The sequence below is a fragment of the Schistocerca cancellata genome, chromosome 11, assembly GCF_023864275.1.
Source record: "Schistocerca cancellata isolate TAMUIC-IGC-003103 chromosome 11, iqSchCanc2.1, whole genome shotgun sequence".
Lineage (NCBI taxonomy): Eukaryota > Metazoa > Arthropoda > Insecta > Orthoptera > Acrididae > Schistocerca > Schistocerca cancellata.
In genome coordinates this window covers 88080006-88106012 of record NC_064636.1, presented here as the reverse complement: position 1 = coordinate 88106012, position 26007 = coordinate 88080006, and the positions used below count along the sequence as shown (strand labels likewise).

Genomic DNA, 26007 nt, shown 5'->3' with positions numbered 1-26007 from the left:
GTGTGTGACAATGGGAAGGACAATACTGATAGTATGTGAAATCATTCTGGAGTAAACGAGACCACTCACCGAATAGTAGAAGTGTTGAGTCAACAGGTACACAAAAAAGAATTAAAACTTTGCTACATTTAGAAGAATGCATTAACATCTCGGAGATAAGGGGGGGGGGGGGGGGGGGGCGGAACTATAGCAACAGATGAGTATGAGAAAGAAGATGATGGCAATGAACCTACGGCTCACGTATCATGTACAGATGCTAAAAATGTATTTGATGTGGCCCTTCAGCATATTGAACAAAGCTCTAGATCTACTCCAACAGTAATTTCACAGATTAAGAAATGGCGGGACATAGTAGCAAAAGCAAAGTTGTTGTCTGCTAAGCAACACACTTACTTTGTCCTGCTTAAGACCAGAACAATTTTTTTTAACCGTGTGATTTCTCATGTTTTAAACCGTTTAGTGGAAATCAGCTGCATGTCAATGCAGTACTGTAAAAAGTTATGTACAGATGTTAAACTTCTCTTCTCCCCAATCCTACTCAATACCTCCTCATTAGTTATGTGATCTACCCATCTAACCTTCAGCATTGTTCTGTAGCACCACATTTCGAAAGCTTCTATTCTCTTATTGTCCAAACTATTTTTCGTCCATGTTTCACTTCCATACACAGCTACACTCCATACAAATACTTTCAGAAACGACTTCCTGACAAATCTGTACTAGATGTTAACAAATTTCTCTTCTTCAGAAACGCTTTCCTTGCCATTGCCAGTCTACATTTTATATCCTCTCTACTTCGACCATCATCAGTTATTTTGCTCCCCAAATAGCAAAACTCCTTTACTACTTTAAGTGTCTCATTTCCTAATCTAATACCCTCAGCATCACCCGACTTAATTCGACTACATTCCATTATCCTCGTTTTGCTTTTGTTGATGTTCATCTTATATCCTCCCTTCAAGACACTCTCCATTCCGTTCAACTGCTCTTCCAAGTCCTTTGCTGTCTCTGACAGAATTGCAATGTCATCGGCGAACCTCAAAGCTTTTATTTCTTCTCCATGGATTTTAATACCTACTCCAAATTTTTCTTTTGTTTCCTTTACTGCTTGCTCAATATACAGATTGAATAACATCGGAGAGAGGCTACAACCCTGTCTCACTCCCTTCCCAACCACTGCTTCCCTTTCATGTCCCTCGACTCTCATAACTGCCATCTGGTTTCCGTAGATACAGATGTATTTTATGGTACATGGGCTACTGTACATTAGACTTTTGTGTGAGTTTTTTTAGTGTGTTAGTGTACCTTTTCATTTTCTTACTGTTTTAACATGGAAAGATATTTCAGACACCATTTTCAATAGAACGTTAAAATGGTGCTGTTCTGTATTGTGATGTTACGGGTCAACAGACGTGTTCCTCTGATAATCCGACATTTTTGGGTTCCAATCTGGTCCGTAGAGGATGTATTAGCAAGGTCCTACTGTAGTAGGATTTATAATGATTTGTAATATGGTTTGTACAAAAGTGTGCATACATGGTGCAATAAGTTGCATAAATAATAAAATGCAGACCAATTTTTGTCATTCGATAGGTGTCCGAAGGACTGTAAGATTTATGAAACAGTACATTATAGGACTGTTTAGTTAAGATCTCCTAGTAACATTTTAAGAACAAGAAACAGACAGTAAACAGCAGAACACACGAAGAGTTTTAGAAAGATGATATATATTCCCCTTCGCCCATGAACCATGGACCTTGCCGTTGGTGGGGAGGCTTGTGTGCCTCGACGATACAGATAGCCGTACCATAGGTGCAACCACAACGGAGGGGTATCTGTTGAGAGGCCAGACAAACTTGTGGTTCCAGAAGAGGGGCAGCAGCCTTTTCAGTAGTTGCAGGGACAACAGTCTGGATGATTGACTGATCTGGCCTTGCAGCACTAAGCAAAACGGCCTTGCTGTGCTGGTACTGCAAACGGCTGAAAGCAAGGGGAAACTACAGCTGTAATTTTTCCCGAGGGCATGCAGCTTTACTGTATGGTGTCCTCTTGGGTAAAATATTCCGGAGGTAAAATAGTCCCCCATTCGGATCTCCGGGCGGGGACTACTCAAGAGGACGTCGTTATCAGGAGAAAGAAAACTGGCATTCTACGGATTGGAGTGTGGAATGTCAGATCCTTTAATCGGGCAGGTAGGTTAGAAAATTTGAAAAGGGAAATGGATAGGTTAAAGTTGAATACAGTGGGAATTAGTGAAGTTCGGTGGCAGGAGGAACAAGACTTTTGGTCAGGTGAATACAGTGTTATAAATACAAAATCAAATACGGGTAATGCAGGAGTAGGTTTAATAATGAATAAAAAAAATAGGAGTGCGGGTAAGCTACTACAAACAGCATAGTGAACGTATTATAGTGGCCGAGATAGACACGAAGCCCATGCCTACTACAGTAGTACAAGTTTATATGCCAACTAGCTCTGCAGATGACGAAGAAATTGAAGAAATGTATGATGAAATAAAAGAAATTATTCAGACAGTGAAGGGAGACGAAAATTTAATAGTCATGCGTGACTGGAATTCAACAGTAGGAAAAGGGAGAGAAGGAAACATAGCAGGTGAATATGGATTGGGGCTAAGAAATGAAAGAGGAAGCCGTCTGTTAGAATTTTGCACAGAGCATAACTTAATCATAGCTAACACTTGGTTCAATAATCATAAAAGAAGGTTGTATACATGGAAGAATCCTGGAGATACTAAAACGTATCAGATAGATTATATAATTGTAAGACAGAAATTTAGGAACCAGGTTTTAAATTGTAGGACATTTCCAGGGGCAGATGTGGACTCTGACCACAATCTATTGGTTATGAACTGTAGACTAAAACTGAAGAAACTGCAAAACGGTGGGAATTTAAGGAGATGGGACCTGGATAAACTGAAAGAACCAGAGGTTGTACAGAGTTTCAGGGAGAGCATAAGGGAACAATTGACAGGAATGGGAGAGAAATACAGTAGAAGAAGAAGGAGTAGCTTTGAGGGATGAAGTAGTGAAGGCAGCAGAGGATCAAGTAGGTAAAAAGACGAGGGCTAGTAGAAATCCTTGGGTAAGAGAAGAAATATTGAATTTAATTGATGAAAGGAGAAAATATAAAAATGCAGTAAATGAAGCAGGCAGAAAGGAATACAAACGTCTCAAAAATGAGATCGACAGGAAGTGCAAAATGCTAAGCAGGCATGGCTAGAGGACAAATGTAAGGACGTGGAGGCTTATCTCACTAGGGGGTAAGATAGACACAGCCTACAGGAAAATTAAAGAGACCTTTGGAGAAAAGAGAGCCACTTGTATGAATATCAAGAGCTCAGATGGAAACCCAGTTCTAAGCAAAGAGGGGAAAGCAGAAAGGTGGAAGGAGTATGTAGAGGGTTTATACAAGGGCGATGTACTTGAGGACAATATTATGGAAATGCAAGAGGATGTAGATGAAGATGAAATGGGAGATACGATATTGCGTGAAGAATTTGACAGAGCACTGAAAGACCCGAGTCGAAACAAGGCCCTGGGAGTAGACGACATTCCATTAGAACTACTGACGGCCTTGGGAGAGCCAGTCCTGACAAAACTCTACCATCTGGTGAGCAAGATGTACGAGACAGGCGAAATACCCTCAGACTGCAAGAAGAATATAATAATTCCAATCCCAAAGAAAGCAGGTGTTGACAGATGTGAAAATTACTGAACAATCAGTTTAATAAGCCACAGCTGCAAAATACTAACACGAATTATTTACACACGAATGGAAAAACTGGTAGAAGCCGACCTTGGGGAAGATCAGTTTGGATTCCGTAGAAATGTTGGAACATGTGAGGCAATACTGACCTTACGACTTATCTTAGAAGAAAGATTAAGGAAAGGCAAACCTACGTTTCTAGCATTTGTAGACTTAGAGAAAGCTTTTGACAATGTTGACTGGAATACTCTCTTTCAAATTCTAAAGGTTGTTGTTGTTGTGGTCTTCAGTCCTGAGACTGGTTTGATGCAGCTCTCCATGCTACTCTATCCTGTGCAAGCTTCTTCATCTCCCAGTATCTACTGCAACCTACATCCTTCTGAATCTGTTTAGTGTATTCATCTCTTGGTCTCCCTCTACGATTTTTACCCTCCACACTGCCCTCCAATGCTAAATTTGTGATCCCTTGATGCCTCAAAACATGTCCTACCAACCGATCCCTTCTTCTAGTCAAGTTGTGCCACAAATTTCTCTTCTCCCCAATCCTATTCAATACTTCCTCATTAGTTAAGTGATCTACCCACCTTATCTTCAGCATTCTTCTGTAGCACCACATTTCGAAAGCTTCTATTCTCTTCTTGTCCAAACTAGTTATCGTCCATGTTTCACTTCCATACATGGCTACACTCCATACAAATACTTTCAGAAATGACTTCCTGACACTTAAATCTATACTCGATGTTAACAAATTCCTCTTCTTGAGAAACGCTTTCCTTGCCATTGCCAGTCTACATTTTATATCCTCTCTACTTCGACCATCATCGGTTATTTTACTCCCTAAATAGCAAAACTCCTTTACTACTTTAAGTGTCTCATTTCCTAATCTAATTCCCTCAGCATCACCCGACTTAATTTGACTACATTCCATTATCCTCGTTTTGCTTTTGTTGATGTTCATCTTATATCCTCCTTTCAAGACACGGTCCACTCCGTTCAACTGCTCTTCCAAGTCCTTTGCTGTCTCTGACAGAATTACAATGTCATCGGCGAACCTCAAAGTTTTTACTTCTTCTCCATGAATTTTAATACCTACTCCGAATTTTTCTTTTGTTTCCTTTACTGCTTGCTCAATATACAGATTGAATAACATCGGGGAGAGGCTACAACCCTGTCTTACTCCTTTCCCAACCACTGATTCCCTTTCATGCCCCTCGACTCTTATAACTGCCATCTGGTTTCTGTACAAACTGTAAATAGCCTTTCGCTCCCTGTATTTTACCCCTGCCACCTTCAGAATTTGAAAGAGAGTATTCCAGTTGACATTGTCAAAAGCTTTCTCTAAGTCTACAAATGCTAGAAACGTAGGTTTGCCTTTTCTTAATCTTTCTTCTAAGATAAGTCGTAAGGTCAGTATTGCCTCACGTGTTCCAACATTTCTACGGAATCCAAACTGATCTTCCCCGAGGTCGGCTTCTACCAGTTTTTCCATTCGTCTGTAAAGAATTCGCGTTAGTATTTTGCAGCTGTGACTTATTAAACTGATAGTTCGGTAATTTTCACATCTGTCAACACCTGCTTTCTTTGGGATTGGAATTATTATATTCTTCTTGAAGTCTGAGGGTATTTCGCCTGTCTCATACATCGTGCTCACCAGATGGTAGAGTTTTGTCATGACTGGCTCTCCCGAGGCCATCAGTAGTTCAAATGGAATGTTGTCTACTCCCGGGGCCTTGTTTCCACTCAGGTCTTTCAGTGCTCTGTCAAACTCTTCACGCAGTATCTTATCTCCCATTTCGTCTTCATCTACATCCTCTTCCATTTCCATAATATTGTCCTCAAGTACATCGCCCTTGTATAAACCCTCTATATACTCCTTCCACCTTTCTGCCTTCCCTTCTTTGCTTAGAACTGGGTTTCCATCTGAGCTCTTGATGTTCATACAAGTGGTTCTCTTATCTCCAAAGATCTCTTTAATTTTCCTGTAGGCAGTATCTATCTTACCCCTAGTGAGACAAGCCTCTACATCCTTACATTTGTCCTCTAGCCATCCCTGCTTAGCCATTTTGCACTTCCTGTCGATATCATTTTTGAGACGTCTGTATTCCTTTTTGCCTGCTTCATTTACTGCATTTTTGTATTTTCTCCTTTCATCAATTAAATTCAATATTTCTTCTGTTACCCAAGGATTTCTATTAGCCCTCGTCTTTTTACCTACTTGATCCTCTGCTGCCTTCACTACTTCATCTCTCAGAGCTACCCAGTCTTCTTCTACTGTATTTCTTTCCCCCATTCCTGTCAATTGTTCCCTTATGCACTCCCTGAAACTCTCTACAACCTCTGGTTCTTTCAGTTTATCCAGGTCCCATCTCCTTAAATTCCCACCTTTTTGCAGTTTCTTCAGTTTCAATCTGCAGTTCATAACCAATAGATTGTGGTCAGAATCCACATCTGCCCCAGGAAATGTCTTACAATTTAAAACCTGGTTCCTAAATCTCTGTCTTACCATTATATAATCTATCTGATACCTACTAGTATCTCCAGGATTCTTCCACGGATTCTAAAGGTGGCCAGGGTAAAATACAGGGAGCGAAAGGCTATTTACAATTTGTACAAAAACCAGATGGCAGTTATACGAGTCGAGGGGCATGAAAGGGAAGCAGTGGTTGGGAAGGACGTGAGACAGGGTTGTAGCCTCTCCCCGATGTTATTCAATTTTTATATTGAGCAAGCAGTAAAGGAAACAAAAGAAAAATTTGGAGTAGGTATTAAAAGCCATGGAGAAGAAATAAAAACTTTGAGGATCGCCGATGAAATTTTAATTCTGTCAGAGACAGCAAAGGACTTGGAAGAGCAATTGAATGGAATGGACAGTGTTTTGAAAGGAGGATATAAGATGAACATCAACAAAAGCAAAACAAGGATAATGGAATGTAGGCTAATTAAGTCGGGTGATGCTGAGGGAATTAGATTAGGAAATGAGGCACTGAAAGTAGTAAAGGAGTTTTGCTATTTAGGGAGCAAAATAACTGATGATGGTCGAAGTAGAGAGGATATAAAATGTAGACTGGCAATGGCAAGAAAAGCGTTTCTGAAGAAGAGAAATTTGTTAACATCGAGTATAGATTTAAGTGTCAGGAAGTCGTTTCTGAAAGTATTTGTATGGAGTGTAGCCATGTATGGAAGTGAAACATGGACAATAAATAGTTTGGACAAGAAGAGAATAAAAGCTTTCGAAATGTGGTGCTACAGAAGAATGCTGAAGATTAGGTGGGTAGATCACTTAACTAATGAGGAGGTATTGAATAGGATTGGGGAGAAGAGAAGTTTGTGGCACAACTTGACTAGAAGAAGGGATCGGCTGGTAGGACATGTCCTGAGGCATCAAGGGATCATAACTTTAGCATTTTAGGACAGCGTGGAGGATAAAAATCGTAGAGGGAGACCAAGAGATGACTACACTAAGCAGATTCAGAAGGGTGTAGGTTGCAGTAGATACTGGGAGATGAAGGAGCTTGCACAGGATAGAGTAGCATGGAGAGCTGCATCAAACCAGTTTCAGGACTGAAGACCACAACAACAACATATATTTACAATAATTTCAAGTTTTGTTCACCACACTGTGGCACAAATCAGTTTATGGATTTGTAAAATAGAAAACTGATATGGAATGCAATACCCACACTATTTAAACAATTGGAAAGTTCAAGTTCATAATAGTACTGATATAGCAACATTAGTTAACATAATAAAACTGTTTTTCAGAACAAAAGAAAGCAATTCTGAGACTGGTGCTACACCAGGGCCATAAATGTCACAATTTTTAAACATAGTCATATTCTGAGGAAGAGGTAATTGTATTCAACAAATGCTAAAAAATGGGAAACTAGAGATAAATGCAACAATGAGCAAATCTTTTGAATCTCTGCAAAACCGTTGGGTGCCAGTGATAAGAATGTCCTGCAAGAGAAACTTGTTTCTTATGGATGAATTACTGAATCTGTATTGTCTTGCTTTCATTGGGATAAAATCAAACAATGGAAAATCCAGGACGGAATGTAAGTTTTGTGTGTGTGTGTGTGTGTGTGTGTGTGTGTGTGTGTTTGATGAAAGCTTTATTTGTGACTGTCTTTTTCTTGTGCCTATCTGCGACTCCGCATCTCCACTATATGGTGAGTAGCAACTTTCCTTTTCATAATATTGTTTCATTGGGATAAGCTGCAATTATATGAAATTTCAAGGGTAAGTTTCGTGGAAGCATTGTAGCTCATGAAATTTTATTTGTGAAATCCAGCTCTGTTTATATTTATTTTACAATTATTCAGGTCCCTTGTCTTTTTGTAACTCTTTAGGTGCAAAAAATATAACAATGATTTTGTAAATTAAATAGAAAAATAATTATGAATGAACATTAATCTTATGACAAAAACAGCTGTCTCACACCAGCAAATGTCATGACTGTATGAGTTACACTGATGTAATACTGTACATCAAGATTGTACTGGCAGGTTACTTTCCACAGTTGTATTATAATAAAGAATATACTTACGTGCCGCCTGCAACCTGTCACAATGTTTAAGTTGGCTGACAATGGTTAACAATGTGTTTCAAGCCTCCAGTGCCCATCAGCAAGCATCAAGACACACAAATTATTTAAACACGTATTATCCTACTACTATTATAAGTAAGATTATCGTTAACATCATTGGTGCCCAAAGTCTTCATTGGGTGCATAGCATATAACTATGTACAAACAGAAAATGTGTGATGCAGTTCTGGAGAAAAGGTGTGCTTCCACATAAGTGTTTATGGCAATACTAAACTGATGATTTACTGAATGTATGTCCATTTGTTGCTGTTGTGACCAAGCATGTGTCTTCACTTCTGCAACACTTTTTTCAATGTTTTTAATCACTTTTCACATTCCGCAACGTTTTTACAGTCAAGACAACACAGCATGCTGTGCTAAAACATGACAACTTGACATATATACATTCCTTATTTGTGATTAATATTTTGTACATGGACAGAAAGTGACAATAACAGAAAAACCTGGCCAACAAACAACACTATACGTCAAGTTACTATGTGTGTTAGCACAATCTGGCTTGTAGGCCTCACTTTAAAAACATGAAAGTAAGTGGTAAGCGACGGATTTCAGTGCAAAGAAAGTGTTACAGAAAGTAGGACATGCATGCTTACTGCAGCAACCAATGAGCTTACACTCACTCAGTAAGTTATTAGCAAAGTACCACCATAAACATTTACATGACAGTATGTCACATATGGGAGTTATATGCTCTGGACCTCATGTCCTTTTATGTGGATGACAACCAATCCTGTCCTATTACGCACATGAAACAGTTAAGTATGGTTGAAACCAGGACACAGCTGTTAAAAGGAGCGATTACACAGTGATGCGTTTCATAGTGAGCTGTCAGTTATTGACAATGGCAAAACACTCTGAAATTGTGACTGTGAGTAAGAGCATTTAATAACAGTCTGTTGTCGACATGTGTTGACAGCCACTTACTTTTTATTCAATGACCAGTATTACGAGCAGACAGATGGAGTTGCGATGGGTAGTCCGTTGTTTACTGTGATCGTAAATTTGTTTATGGAAGACTTCGAGGAGCGTACATTGGAGTCGGCGCCTTTGAAACCCGCCTGTTTCTTTAGATACTTTGACAATCCCTTCGTTGTTTGGTCTCACGGTAGGGAGAATTTGAATGTCTTCTAGAACATCTGAACTCGATCCACCCGAACATTCATTTTACGATGGAGTTGGAAGAGGATTGTTGCCTTCCCTTTCTTGGTTAGGAGGAAGGATGATGGATCATTGGGACATGCAGTCTACAGGAAACGTACTCACACCGACTTGTACTTACAGGCTAATAGTTGTCACCATCCGGCTCAGCGCGAAGGGGTACTTCGTACCTTGGTACACAGGGCACATGTCGTTTCTGACACTGCGACTTTGCCAGCTGAGCTGTCCCATCTTAAAGTTAAATTATGTCAAAATGGTTATAGTGACAGACAGATTGAACGTGCGTTGTGCTATCGACCAACTGTACATTGGGTGATTGGTAATAATTCTGAGTCGACACCTAAATCTACTGCCTTTTTGCCTTATGTAGGAAACACGTCCAACAAGATTGGTCGTATTTTACGGAAATACGATGTGAAATGTGTTTTCCGACCTCCATCTAAAATTACAGCACTTTTGAGTTCCGTTAACAGGGTGTATACATGGACAAGGAAATAAAATTCCCGGATTTCTCCCAGATACCCCGTTTAAAAAATATGGTTTTTCCCGGGCGAAAATACACTTTTCATGTGCTAAGTGACAGTAGGTTTTCCGTAGATTTTCCCTCGGAACTGTAAAACTTATGAATCCTTTGAATGGTTAACGTTTTATACAATCGCATAGAACTTCCCGGGAAAAAAAAGAAAAGACGGGGCAAAGAAGGTTTTGGAGAGACCTTTAATTAAAAAAAAGGGAGAGAAATTTTGGAAAGACCTTTGATTTGCATCAACATATATACGCTGCATATTTTCACATTACAAAAGTATAAATTCGAATTGCACCAAACACAGCGTGTTAGTTTCCGGAGCGTTGAAACCGAGGCTGCGATGTCCTTTTGTAAGCGAGTCATATCTCAAGCCACGAGATCTCGTCAGCCGATGACAGCGGCTATTCAGAACATAGGACACGTGTTATAGTCAGCCAATAGCAAGATCACTGGTCACATAGCGCGAACATACATGAGGAAAAGTTAACGGTTTACATTAATGTATGCCGCACCGTATATCTTCTAGAAAAGCTAAGCTTTCATATATAATGTTACTCTCTAAGATTAACACGCTACAACAGAAGCTAAGCTTTCACATGTAATGTTGATATTTTTTTGCGTGTGTTATACTTTAAGACACATCACACAAATCTGCCAGTAAATTTAAAATTATGACATAAATGTCTCGGCTCGAAATTCTTGTAAGTGGCTGGTCCTCAAACTGTTCTGTTTCGAACGCTCTGTGATTTAGATATCCATCCCACTTTCTCACACGTAACATAATTCATCTTGCGTAAAAAGAAATTTACTTTGAAAGTAACGCTTTTCTAACCACCGTTCGCAATACTATTCGCAGACTGTTAGAAATAGGTTCGATTTACCAGTTGCCAGAGAGCACCAGAAAACAGGCATAATTGCAACTGTAGTGGTGTAGGAAGCCCGTATGTTCGTGTGTATAAAGCACTAAAAGAGCTTACATTACACCATAAAAGAAACAGTGCATCAGAGGATACTCCAAGAGCATCGGAGTTTCGTAAACCATACTAAAATGCATAATTTGGCTTGATGTGCAAATTGGCTTTTTCCAGATTCACAATGAAGTAGGTCCCATCTGATATTAAGCTTTTCAGTGTGGTTTTAGGGATGTAAATTTTCTTGGAGTACCAGTACTCTACGATCTCATTTTTGGTTCTTTATTATGGCATAATGCCATATATGGCAGAAGATGATAACGTGCACTTGAAATTGCACTTGAAATTGAGCGGTTGGAAGCAGCCAATACTGTAAAATGATCGCCACGGCGGAAAGATTAATGAAGCCAAATTTCTTTAGCAAACTTGCAAAAATAACTTCACTGTTCTGCAAGGCGATTAATGCTTGACCGCTACTAACTTGGAAATAAAATAAAATCAGAAAACTGAAATTAATAATATATTTTTGTCCTCCATAATTATGTGAATGTATTTTAATTCACTTGATACCTCCCAGCCACAGAAATCCGTATTGTTTTCATTTGACGTGGGAGCAGTACACGAAGAGAAGCAGCGAATTCACTTTACGTAAACATGGGTCATGTGCAGGTTAACCCCCTCCCCACTACAACTCAGACAACTCTGTGCAAGCGTGAATCTGGCAGCTAGCGCGCGCGAGAAAAAAATTTCTCGTTTGCATCTGGCTGCTTGCTGCTACTACCGATACAGCTAACAGCCAAACTTCAAGTAGCGGGAGAAGGTACTGCTTATACGCGAGTCAAATGCGCATGCGCAACAGATCGCTGGCAATTGGTCAAACGAACCTAATGTGAACAGTTGTGACGTCATGCTCATGGCAAGCAGTTTATTGTTACGAAGAATTACAGTCTTTGCCCTACGTCCTTTGACATATTTTTGCTATTTGCAGACGCTTGTGCATGCACGGTTGTTTGTTGTTGTAAATTGCACATTTCCTTTGCCACTAAAGTTTTATTTTTTTCCCTCTCGTTTATATTTTATTGCTGCAGTATCATTCTCTAGTAGCAGGATACAATAACATTCTTTGCTAGAGAATCAATTCTGCAGCCAAAATTACAAAAATTTAACTGAAAGCTAAAACAATGAAAAATTCCCGGAATTCCGAAAAATTCTCGGGTTTTTCCCGGTTTTCTCCCGGATGAAAAAATTCCCGGGTTTTTCCCGGATTTCCCGGTTGTCCCGGGTCGTATACACCCTGGTTAAGGATGATCTTGGACTGCGTAAGGCGGGTGTATATCGTATTCCTTGTAGCTGCGGCATGGCATATATTGGTCAAATTATAAGGACCGTGGATACCGATGTACTGAGCATAAACGACACACACGATTACAGGAGCCAAGTAGATCTGCTACTGCCAAACATTGCTTGGATACTGGTCACCCCGCGTTATATAATAACACCGAGATATTGGCAAGCACCTCCAGTTATTCGGACAGTGTATTAGGGAGGCAGTTGAGATTAAATTAGTGAGCAACCTCGTTAACAGGGATGGAGGTTTCTGTTTAAACTCTGTTTGGAATCCGGCTCTATCCCTTGTCAAAAAACAGACGGACAGAGTCAATGCTACCTCACCTGCGATTTCGTAGTCTATCGATATCTCTGACTTTGGTCATCTTTGGTGGCACTAGTGTTCAGTGTGTGTGTTATCTTTGCTGCATCAGTCCGAGAACCGAGGTTTTAACTTTGCATGTACGTCGCCTGTCTGTTGCAGTTTGCCTTGAAAAAAGCGGGGTATTCTCCCGCCGAAATATCGCCAGTCGCTGATAGGGTTACCTGGCTGAATTCCCGGAAGTTATTTGGGAAAAGAAAAACAGTCTAGGTTGACAAACATTGTTATTTCTGAAACTACTGGATGTCTAGACTCAAGGAAACAGAAAATTAAGTCTACAAATCAAAGTCTTTGGATACAAAAAAAATGTCAGTAAGCCTGCATAGAAGAGCCATTTTGTCTAAAGTTACAGTCATCAGTCGTAATCATTTCACGAGCTTGCAGTGGTGGTGGAGGTGAGGCACCTCATACTTACAGGGCTGGCCACACGGCAGCAGCTTGCCGCAAACTTGGCCACACGTCGGTACTGGATCGAGGCACGAAGTTCTCACGTAACCTACTTCTCCAGAGGCTTTTTCCTCACAGTCCTCCTCCTGTGATGCCCCAGTTGAACCCGTATCCGGAGCCGGCCCGCCGGTCTCCTCCGGACTGGACTCTGCGGTGTCTGAGGCACCTCCAGACTCTGCCGCCGCCGCAGTCGCACCTCCCGCTTCTCCTGCCGTGCCCTGCAAATGTTACACTTCGTAGGTCATAGCTGCTAAGGAGTTTGACAGCTGCCTAAATGAAACTGTAAAAAATATTCTGCTGCAGCGCAGTGTCAGTTCTGATGACAGTGTCACCTTTTTTTTGCCCAAAGAATATATCAAAAATTTCCATTTATTTCAGATTTTTTACACGATACTCTAATAAACAATTGGACGAGGTTACTTACTTTCGTTACATATCAGACCAATTGTGGGATTGGATTGAAGAGTTCCTAGATAACAGAATGCATTCTCAATGGAGAGAAGTCTTCCGAAGTAAGAGTGATTTCAGGTGTGCCGCATGGGAGTGTCGTAGGACCGTTGCTATTCACAATATACATAAATGAGCTGGTGGATGACATCAGAAGTTCACTGAGGCTTTTTGCGAATGATGCTGTGGTATATAACTTGAAAACACTAGAAAATTGTACTGAAATGCAGGAGGATCTGCAGCGAATTGACGCATGGTGCAGGGAATGGCAATTGAATCTCAATGTAGACATGTGTAATGTGCTGCAAATACATAGAAAGATAGATCCCTTATCATTTAGCTACAAAATAGCAGGTCAGCAACTGGAAGCAGTTAATTCCATTAATGATCTGGGAGTACACATTAGGAATGATTTAAAATGGAATGATCATATAAATTGACCGTCGGTAAAGCAGATACCAGACTGAGATTCATTGGAAGAACCCTAAGGAAAAGCAATCCAAAAACAAAGGAAGTAGGTTACAGTACGCTTGTTCGCCCACTGCTTGAATACTGCTCACCAGTGTGGGATCCGTACTAGATAGGGTTGATAGAAGAGATAGAGAAGATCCAATGGAGAGCAGCGCGCTTCGTTACAGGATCATTTAGTAATCCCGAACGCGTTACGGAGATGATAAACTCCAGTGGAAGACTCTGCAGGAGAGACGCTCAGTAGCTTGGTTCGGGCTTTTGTTAAAGTTTCGAGAACATACCTTCACCGAGGAGTCAAGCAGTATATTGCTTCCTCCTATGTATATCTCGCGAAGAGACTGTGAGGATAAAATCAGAGAGATTAGAGCCCACACACAGGCATACCGACAATCCTTCTTTCCATGAACAATATGAGACTGGAACAGAAGGAATAACCGATAGAGGTACTCAAGGTACCCTCCGCCACACACCGTCAGGTGGCTTACGGAGTATGGATGTAGATGTAGATGTACATACAGTATATAAACACATCTATACAATATACAGGGTGTTTCAAAACGAATATATGTATTACAAAGTATTATTTTGTCCAAATTATCGATTGCTGCACCTTGGGTCGGCTATTGGAGAAACGAATACACAGTCTAGTTTATATTAATAGCTGCTAGATGTAAGTTGTCTTCTGTTTTTCTCGGTAACTGTCATACGAGGTGCCACTGGAAAGTTTTAAGAATGGGCTTGTAATTGTACAATGGTGGTACTTACATGCACTGTGATGCATCTCCTTCAAAACCAACTCCAAGGGTGCTTCCACTTTTGGAAACATTCATGGATATTCTTTTCCTTAAGTGTGTTAAGGACGCTCTCCGTATTTGCCTGGATGTCTTCAATCGAGTCAAATCGCTTCCTTTACAGAGAAAATTTCATTTTAGGAAACAGGTAGAAGTCCACTGGGGCCAAATCAGGGAAAATTGGCGGTTGTGGAAGCACAGGTATTTTGAATTTGGTCAAAAATTCAACGACGGAGAAGGCACGATGAGCTGGAACATTGTCACGGTGTAGCACCCAACTCCTGTCTTTACACAATGCAGGCCTTTTCTTCCGCACCTTTTTGCACAACTGCTCAAGGACATGTTTGTAGTATTCCTTGTTAGTTGTCTGTCCTCCAAGGGTAAATTTATGATGCACAATACAGGTAGAATAAAAAAATCACCAACATTGTCTTCACCTTCGACCGACTTTGCCGTGCTTTTTTTGGTCGCGGTGAACCTGGAGTCTTCCATTGCGAAGACTGCACTTTGGTTTCAGGATCATATCCATATGGCCACGATTCATCACCTGTAATTACCCCATTAACAAATCTGGGTCATTTTTAGTCCAATTAATCAGTTCTTGGCACACTTCACAAGTCGGTATTGTCTCTGGTCACTTGACAACACTTTTGGAATGAATTTTGCGGACACTTAATGCATGTTCAGCTCTTCAGTTAAAATTGGCTGAACTGCATAGAAACTTAAATTAAGTTCATCAACCATCTACCTAATTGTAAGTATACAATCAGAGTGCACTAAGTTGCGAACTTTCACAACATTTTCATTCGTTTTTGAGGTGTAAGGACGGCCGAACCATGGGTCATCTTCAAATGATTCGTGGCCATTTTTAAATCTGTTGAACCAGACAAAAACATTTGACTGTCTCATACAATTATTTCCAAATGCTGTTTTTTAATAGTTCATAAGTTTCAGAAGCTGATTTCCCAGTTTTTAAAACCAAATTTCACACAAACTCGTGGCTCCGTTTTTACGTCCATTTTCACCCAAACAGAATCAGGCATGAAGTCCTAACAGACCCACACTCAACCAGCTGCCACAACGAACTGAATAATGGAAACGCAATTTCCTGTCAGAGGCCATTCAAGGACAATGAAATGACTCACTCCCCACCCTCCGTGTAACTGCCCGTCAAACCAGTAAGTAGTAGCAGAGCCATCCTTAAAACTTTCCAATTACATCTCGTATGTTTAAAACGGCTACTCTGCAACAGAAATCATTTTGTGTTCTCAAGTTTTCAAAGTGCAAGTCCTTGATTGCAGTGCAAAGATGTTTCAGGTTGAGGAACCAAACTGATACTCCGAACGGGTGGATCATTCTCAGATGGTTTCGACAGTTTCTACATGCAGGACGTGTACGTAAAGGAAGAACTCCTGTCTGCCCTCATGTTCCTGAAAAAGCTGTTGCACTAATTCAAACTGCTTTCCAACATAGTACTTCAACATCAACTCGTCATGTCAGAGGGAGTTACAACTGCCTACAACAATTTGGCGTGTCTTGAGATTCCTGTTGGTTATGAAGCCATACAAGTTACAGCTGTTACAAGTTCTGCGTCCTGATGACAAACGCAAAGTGTGGCATTTTGTAACGAGATCCTTGATGCTATTGACAATGATAAAACTTTTGCCCAATGCATCGTGTTCAGTGATGAAGTGACTTTCCATGTTAGTGGTCAGTGACGAAAGACATGCTTGTCCAAGTATGGGAGGAATTTGATTATCGATGTGATATTGTTCGTGTCACTGATGGAGGACATACTGAACATCTGTAATCTGAACTTGAGAGGTTCGTAAATGAGTGTGCAAAGTTTCATATTCATATGTCTTAAACTTTAATAAATATATGCATTCGAAATATGTATATTCTTTTTGAAACACACTGTATAATGGGGAAACATTGTTAGCAAAAATCTCTTAATGTTTTTGGCTGATTTATTTGAGATTTTTACATGATACTCTGGTAAATATTTAGAAGGCCATATGCTATATATTTTTTAAACAGCAATGTGCAGCTTTTCTGTTGAAACCAACTGCAAGAAAGAAAATGTTGTGCTCTGCTGTGCTGTGAAAATGTTCGGTTTCATTTTCTTTCTTGCAGGCAGTTCTAGCTACAACAACAGGGATTTTGAACATTAGACAAATTGTTTCTCCCATATGCATTCTTTCTCCCTATACATAATTTTTAACTTGAATTGTATACGCAGAGATGTGCTGTTTTGTCTACTGCCCTCTTAGTCTGTTTTAATAAAAAACAAGAAAGTTGTATTTGTCTTATCAGCTCATGATTAGAATATTATTACAGAATCTGAACCCTCCAAAACTGTGTATCCCTACTCATTTGTGGATTAGAACTGTGCAAAATGATGTCACTGGAGCAACTATCCACAGAAGTGTAGCAGTGAGGGAGATCCTTAACACACCGCATACAATTCATCCATTCATTTCAAGTGACTAATTCCCAATCAAGGTTTCATTGCCAATAACAATAAATAAAGCACAAGGTCAGAGAGAGGGGAGAAGAGGAGATGGGGTAGAAGATCAGGAGGTATATCCAATTCCCATATACATATGTAGTTAGTAAGTTTATATAAATGTGTTCCACCTTTGTTTCTACATCTACATCAGCAATCTGAAAACAACTACGAACATTCATGACTAAGGGTTCATCCCATTTTATCAAATGTTAGGGTTGCTTCTTATTCTAATCATGTATGGAGTATAAAAAGAATAATGACTGCTTACAAATACCTCTGTGCATTCAGTAATTAGTCTGAGCTCATATTTGCAGTCCCTATGGAAGTGACAGATAGGAGTATTCTGTAACATTTTCCCACAAGTCAAACAAACCTGCTACTGCCCATGCCACTCTTGATGATGATGATGATGATGATGATTTGTTTGTGGGATGCTCAACAGCGTGGTTATCAGTGCTTGTACAAATTCCCAATCTTTACACTATCCGGTCTCGCCACTTTCCTGAATGTTGATGAGATGATGAGGACAACACAAACACGCAGACCCTTGGCGGAGAAAATCCTCAACCCATACAGTAATCAAACCCGGGACCCCATGATTCAGAGGCAGCAACACTAGCCACTAGACCACGAGCTGCAGACACATGCTACCCTTCTCTGAATACATTCAATATCCACTGTTAGTCCTATCTGATAAAGATCACACACAAATGAGTAATACTCTGAAATGGTTCATATATGTTTTATAAGCAATCTCCATTGTAAATGGATCGCATTTTAATAGTATTCTACCAATAGACTTAAGTCTGCTGTCTACTTTACCTGCAGCTGGGATTATGTAATCAATTTAAGGGTGGGGGCCACTGTCATGAGTGGCAAAATACCAGTGATCTCAAGCAGGGGCGATGGCAAGGGGGTGGGGGGGGGGGGGGTTATAAATCCCCCCCCCCAGTGGAGTATCATATTACACTGGATAAAATGACTTCAGAAATCAGTGAATATATTACTTCAATAGATTCAATCTCTCTCTCTCTCTCTCTATTTTTTAACTATACATCAATATAGGTTGCAATGTATTACATTTCAAATACATTTTTACAAAACATTAAGAGGGACAAATAGCTTACTACCTAAACCAATAAATATCATTTAACTTAAAATGGGCATCTTATTATTTATTAATATACATTGGATGCCTATTAATGAAAGGAGAGCTGAAACTATGGAAGAAAAAGTGGGCTGATGAAAGTAAAAGACGTGAAATAGCAACTGAAGCTTAAAAGATCTGTGACAAGCACTTTTCCCCAAATTTGCGTAACACAATGGGCAGGTGAGACTAAATGGATTGGCTCTTGTAAATATCCACAAAGAAATAGATATGGAAACTGAAAATAGCGTTGACATATTCAGTAAAAAGGAACAGAGACGAATGAGCATGACAAATTGGGCAGTTGACTGAAATATCCAGTGAATTTTGTTACAGAATTTTTTTATATTCATATGAAGTTCAAGTTTCTACATTCATGTCAACTTGGGTATCCAGAAAATTAATGAAAACTTGTTTGTTATAAGTTGACCTTTTTTGTGGTTTATGTAATATATAAAATCTCCGGCTTGTCGCCGGCCGCTTGTCACCTTTCCGTTGATGACAACCTTCAGACACATTGACTTTTGCGCACTTTAATTTTCCGGAAATCCTTTATTTTGCCGTATCATTCCTCAAACTCAATTTTTCTTTTCAAGTAACTTCTCTTGCAAGTTCTACACTGTTATAATAATTATCCATGCAGAGGTGAAGTCACTTTCCATCAGAAGGTGTCAATAGTTCCAGCACTGTTTTTGCTAAAGGCTGTTCAGCACCGGAATATATCTTGAATGAGTTAATGTACCCCGTACTCAAATCACACAGCATCTGAACGATTATGCCGTATTTCATAATTTTCAACAGATTGTAAACTTTAAAATTTAACTGTCCATGCCACGGTATCATTTCTTCATCAATTGAGATGTTTTGACTTGGATTAAACACTTCTTTAAACTTTTTGGAAAAATAATCAATTACGAATAGCACTTTGACAAGCCGGTCACATTATCCAGTTTACAGTTGCTGTCGGAAAAATGTGAAAATGATAATATTTGTCTGAATTGGTTGCGAGACATCGTTTTGTGAAATATCGGTGTGCCTATCAACGGATTCATTGACCATAATCATTGATCCTTGCTTTTCTTACAATTCCCATAAGGATACCAAGCCCAAACCATTTTCTAAGTTCTGGAAGTAATGTAGACAAATTTGGCATTTTTAAAACCCAGTTTCCTTCTATTGCAATTTCGACTGTAGTACTTGTTGGTTTCATTGATAATATATTCAAATGGATCTTTCCCAATATATAATTCTACAAAATCCTCAAAGCTCTGTGTATCTTTAGGAAATGTGTTTGGACCCAGGGATCCTTCAAATTTATTATTGGTCCTTGTTAAATCAGAGTCTGACCACTGTGCACTGTCTTCTTCGTCTGATTAATCTGAATCAGTTGCCAACCACAGCGTTCGCCGAATTCTTCTTGGACATATTTCACTATCTTCCTAGGATTCTGCTTCACTTTCATTTTTTTGGTATCCAATGTCTTCGTCCGAATCGGGAAAGTCGTCTGGAACGTCAGTCAAGACGTCTGCGCATTCACCGTAAATAATCCTATTGTCTCTTTCGTCCGCCATGATGAAAGGGCACAAGGACTTATAAAAACAAAAAACTTGTTGACGTGTTTAACTTATTGTCACCTAAACAAAACACCAACAAAAAGCGAAAGATACTGAAATGCTGTCGCCGGCCACTGCGCAATACTCTGCCCACGACACTGTGGTGTAGCCGGACGGCATAGTGTTAATAAAATATACAGTGACGGTTGAATGATAAAGTAATGCCTTCACGTTCATTAATTGGGTTTGGATTGGAATATTTTAATAAATCAAATGCAGAAATAATCCTTAGAATGTGATCTTTAATTACCAATATTCACTTTTCCACATAATCACCAGCCAGTTGGCTATATTTCTGCCAACGATGAACAAGTTATCTGAAGCCGTCACGGAAGAAGTCGAGACACTGCTTCCACAACCACAGTCTCAGAGTTCTCTCGACATCTTCATCAGAAGCATAATCATGTCCTCACACATCGTCTTTCATTATCAGGAAGAGATGGAAGTCAGACGGTGCTAAATCTGGACAGTATGGAGGATGCCGTACGGTGGTGAGATTCAGTCTCTGAAGCTCTGCTGTGGTGGCACGTGAAGTGTGTGGTTTGCCATTGTCATACTGCAGTAAAACATATTTCCCCTTTCCTTTCGGACGCTTGTTAGACGTCGTTTCAGAGTTCGCAGCGTTGTATGTAACACTCTGAATTTATTGTTGTTCTACAATTGAGGAAATATAAAACCACCTGCATCCCAGAATGCTATGGCCACGATGTTTCCAGCTGAGGGCTGCGTCTTAATTTCTTTTTCTGGGGCGAGTCTTTGTGTCGATATTCCATAGACTGATGTTTCATCTCTAGGTCATAATAGTGTATCCAAGTTTCGTCTCCTGTCACAACTGAATGGAGAAAGACGTCACCTTCATTCTCGTAAAGCGAGAGGAGTTCCTGGTAAATTTCAAGTCTGTGCGCTTTCATTTCAGGAGTCAGCATCTGGGGTACCCACCGTGCAGAGATCTTCCGAAAGTCAATCAAACCAATAGTGTGACCCACACATTCTTGTGAAATGTCGACTGTGCTTGCAGTTTCTCTCCGAGTGATATGACGATCGTCCTGAATCAATCTGTCAACATTCTAAAACTTCCTGGCAGATTAAAACTGTGTGCCCGACCGAGACTCGAACTTGGGACCTTTGCCTTTCGCGGGCAAGTGCTCTACCAACTGAGCTACCGAAGCACGACTCACGCCTGGTACTCACAGCTTTACTTCTGCCAGTATCTTGTCTCCTACCTTCCAAACTTTACAGACGCTCTCCTCCTTCCCGAGCGCACACTCCGCTGCAGAGTGAAAATCTCATTCTGTCAACATTCTGCTTGTGAAACTCTGAGGTTGCTGTCACAGGACATCCAACTCTGTTTGTCACGCAGGTCATGTGTTCCTGCCTCAACATCTTTAAACTTACTCGCCCAATGATGTACAGTACTCACATCAACACCATCACCATAAACTGCTTTCATTCTCTGATGAATCTCCTTTGGGGTGACACCTTCTGCTGTCAGGAATTCAATGACTGCACGTTGCGTAAATCGCATTGGCCAACCGTCTGCGCAGGGTTCCATACTTTACACTGTAACAACACAACTGTTCAATGCTAAGGCTTCCCGCCAACTGAAGCTGTAGAGAAGGGCTACAGAACAAGCCAGTACCTGCCGCATACCAATGCTGCCAACAGTTGTAGAGTTACGAAGGTGGAGGCATTACTTTTCAGTCAACTCTCATACTTTCATGTCATCACCAAGAGACATAGCATGCTATGCTAAAATTCCACTCCTTAAGTAAATAATATTTCTTTCCATTAAACATGTAATGTATGCTACCTGATCGGAAGTATCTAGACACATCTATGCAACAATGAATTGGCCACTAGAATGGCATGAGAGAGACACCCACAAGAGTGATAGGAGATGGGTAGTACTGTGTTGTCAGTGCTTTCAAACACAATGTAGTCTTGGATGTTGCCCGAGTAATAAATCCATTAAGAATATTTCAACCCTTGTAACACTACCCACGTCAACTGTTGGTGATACGACTGTTGTTGTTGTAGTCTTCAGTCCTGAGACTGGTTTGATGCAGCTCTCCATGCTACTCTATCCTGTGCAAGCTTCTTCATCTCCCAGTACCTACTGCAGTACCTTCTGAATCTGCTTAGTGTATTCATCTCTTGGTCTCCCTCTACGATTTTTACCCTCCACGCTGCCCTCCAATGCTAAATTTGTGATCCCTTGATGCCTCAGGACATGTCCTACCAGCCGATCCCTTCTTTTAGTCAAGTTGTGCCACAAACTTCACTTCTCCCCAATCCTATTCAATACCTCCTCATTAGTTACATGATCTACCCACCTAATGTTCAGCATTCTTCTGTAGCACCACATTTCAAAAGCTTCTATTCTCTTTTTGTCTAAACTATTTATCGTCCACGTTTCACTTCCATACATGGCTACACTCCATACAAATACTTTCAGAAAAGTCTTCCTGACACTTAAATCTATACTCTTTGCTAACAAATTTCTCTTCTTCAGAAACGCTTTCCTTGCCATTGCCAGTCTACATTTTATATCCTCTCTACTTCGACCACCATCAGTTATTTTGCTCCCCAAATAGCAAAACTCATTTACTACTTTAAGCCTCTCATTTCTTAATCTAATTCCCACAGTATCACCTGATTTAATTCGACTACATTCCATTATCCTCGTTGTGCTTCTGTTGATGTTCATCTTATATCCTCCTTTCAAGACATTGTCCATTCCGTTCAGCTGCTCTTCCAGGTCCTTTGCTGTCTCTGACAGAATTACAATGTCATCGGCAAACCTCAAAGTTTTTATTTCTTCTCCATGGATTTTAATTCCTACTCCGAATTTTTCTTTTGTTTCCTTTACTTATGACTGTGAAATGAAAATGTGAAAGAACAACCAGAGAGCAGGCAGAGCTGGTACCACTCGCAAATTCTGAAGTGCTACGAGCAGTCCAGCTACCACAATGACTCTGCGTGCTGAGTTAAAAAGAATGGGGTATAATAGTCAGGCAGCTCCTCATGAGCCACACATTTCTGTAGTCACTGCTAAGTGACCCTGAAGATGGTGTACAGAGTGACAGCACTGGGGAGTGGATGACTGGAAACAAGTGACTCCGAGTGAGGAATCGCACTGCATCCTGTAGCAATGTTACAGAAGGGTCCGGGTTTGGCAAATGCCCGAAGAAGGTCGCAGCAGTGAAGTACGGAGGACACGGTGTTACGGTATGTGGGTATTTTTAGCAGTTAGGCTGTGGTCTCCTTATTGCGCTTAAGAATATGCTGAATGCAGGAGGATACGAACACGTTTTACAGCATTTTGGATTGAATTCAGTATAGGAACAGTACAGAAATGAAGGTTGAATATATCAGAATGATAATGTACTCTGTCATAAAGCAGCATCTGTGAGCCAATACTTTGTTGAGAGTAACATCTCAGAAATGGACTGGCCTCCCAGTCTCTACTTGCACTCGACGGACCACCACTGGCATAACTCAGAATTTCAACTTTGCTGGGATAACTTGTCGTCTACCATCACTAGATCTACTGGTTTAGTTTGGGCTGCCATTCCTCTGCAGACGTTCGGACACCTAACTGAAAGTGTCCCCTGCGAAGTCCCAGCCGTCATAAAGGCAGAGGCAGGACACAAACCCACATCAATGCCCACTACCAGGTGTCCGGATACTTCTGGTCAAATACTGCATACACTGTAGTTACTAAATTCTTATTGATGCAGTATTTAAGTAAAACTCATTATTCATAATCTGCTGATAACTATAGCGCAAATATTTCAGTTGGAAACAATTTCTTTATAGAAATATTAATAAAATGTGCACATCAAAATTCAATTCTACTAAAAACTGTTTGTTTCTGGATTGACTCTGCTTATTTTAAAGCCCTCATTTTCCACTACCCAACAAATGATTCATTTTTCTCAAAAACTTTATATTTCATAAGTTATTTACATTAAATTTTTTTGTGTTGCAGAGTGTTTCAATCTAGAAATGTAATTCTTTCTGAAGTCAGATATTAACCATTTCACGAAAATAACATGTTTTTTAATTACTCAAAATACTGAACGTCGCATTCTTAAAAATTCTTTGCAAACTTTGCGAATCCTCGCACATTACCACTTCTGTATTACAATGTAGTACTATTATTTTGTCAATTTTTAATTATACAGCTTTTAATTAAATTTACTTAACAATTTATTTTATATCTGTACATTTTATGTTTTTCCAAATATAATATAATTAGTTACATAAAAACCTATTCACCAAGTGGCAACAGGACAAAAAACATGAGAGTTAAGGAGATGTGCAAGCTTTCGGAGTCACCGATTGCTGCTTCTGATAAAAGTACTGAAGGGGAAGGAAGATGAATGAAGGAAAAGGGAAGTCTCTCCTCATCCAATCCTGTAAATATTCCTTGACCCACAATTCCGGGCGACTTTTCTGAAGCTCTCCACATTTCTTAAACCTTGCCAGTACTTTTCCTTCATCCCTCTTCCTTCCCCTTCTATTCTTCTGCCAGGAGAAGGACCCACTGGCTCCAAAAGCTTGCAGATTTCCTTAATTTGTGTGTGTTTTTCCTCATCCAGCCACAAGGTGAGTAGATTTTTTATCTGTCCAATTACATCTTTTATTTCAATATTTAAAATATAATGATCCTGTACTTCACCGTTTTGTATTTTCTATACTACGCCCATATATAAAGAGGCAATACACATCTGGCTTCACTCAGTTGTGAACAAGTTTTCAAGCGACACTACGTCAGTTAGTCATTGTCATGTAAGGTAACGTGTTAGTCTTTGTCGTTAGTTAACTGTGTAAATCTTCCGTTAATTAGTGTAGCTTGTTAATCTCTCTTTCATCAATGAAAAGGAAATTACCAAGCTCTTTCCTGCATGTCTCACTACAAGCTACTTCACGCAAAATGGCAACATCTATGAAAACCTGGAAGGCATCACCAGGAATATAGTGATGGCCACCTTCTTCACGGTGCATTTCGAAGCATAGGTGCTGGTCTTGGCACCTCATAAACTTAAGGTATGGTGCAGATATGTTGACATTGCCTTCATTGTGTCTAGTCAGGATAAGGAACATTCCAGAGGCTTCCTAAGACACCTTAACAGTCTCCATGCCAACGTCAAATTTAGCACGGAGGTAGAAAAGGGCAAACAGCTACCCTTTCTAGATGTGCTGCTCAGGAGGGTAGGTAAAAATATGGGACACAGTATGTATCAAAAAACTGCACACAAGGACCAATAACTGCACAGACTGTGAAATCACCACACAAGCCTGAAAAGAGGCACGATTAACACGCTCCTAACACGAGCAAGACAAATATGTGGACTGCAGCACTTCAGATGCGAGATACAACACCTACAAATGGTTCTGAGGACCAATGGGTACTACACCAATAATCTACCGAGTGATCAAAAAGTCAGTATAAATTTGAAAACTTAATAAACCACGGAATAATGTAGACAGAGAGGTAAAAATTGACACACATGCTTAGAATGACATGGGGTTTTATTAGAACCTCTCCCCCCCCCCCCCCCCCCAAAAGTATTGCTAGACATGTGAAAGATCTCTTGCGTGCGTCGTTTGGTGGTGATAATGTGCTCACCCACCACTTTCAACATGCTTGGCCTCCCAGGTCCCCAGACCTCAGTCCGTGCAATTATTGGCTTTGCGGTTACCTGAACTCGCAAGTGTATCGTGATCGACTGACATCTCTAGGGATGCTGAAAGACAACATCTCTGACGCCAATGCCTCACCGCAACTCCGGACATGCTTTACAGTGCTGTTCACAACATTATTCCTCGACTACAGCTATTGTTGAGGAATGATGGTGGACATATTCAGCATTTCCTGTAAAGATCATCATCTTTGCTTTGTCTTACTTTGTTATGCTAATTATTGCTATTCTGATCA

The 26007-nt window shown here is 40.2% G+C and overlaps 1 protein-coding gene across 1 annotated transcript in view; it reads right to left on the bottom strand.

Annotated features, from left to right (window-relative positions):
• Window positions 1-26007, bottom strand: part of LOC126108247 (protein shuttle craft) — a 276697-nt gene that overhangs the window by 120404 nt on the left and 130286 nt on the right. The window contains exon 11 of the mRNA XM_049913476.1: window positions 13051-13300. Within this exon, the coding sequence (XP_049769433.1) occupies window positions 13051-13300 (250 nt within the window). The remainder of the gene's footprint in view (window positions 1-13050; window positions 13301-26007) is intronic.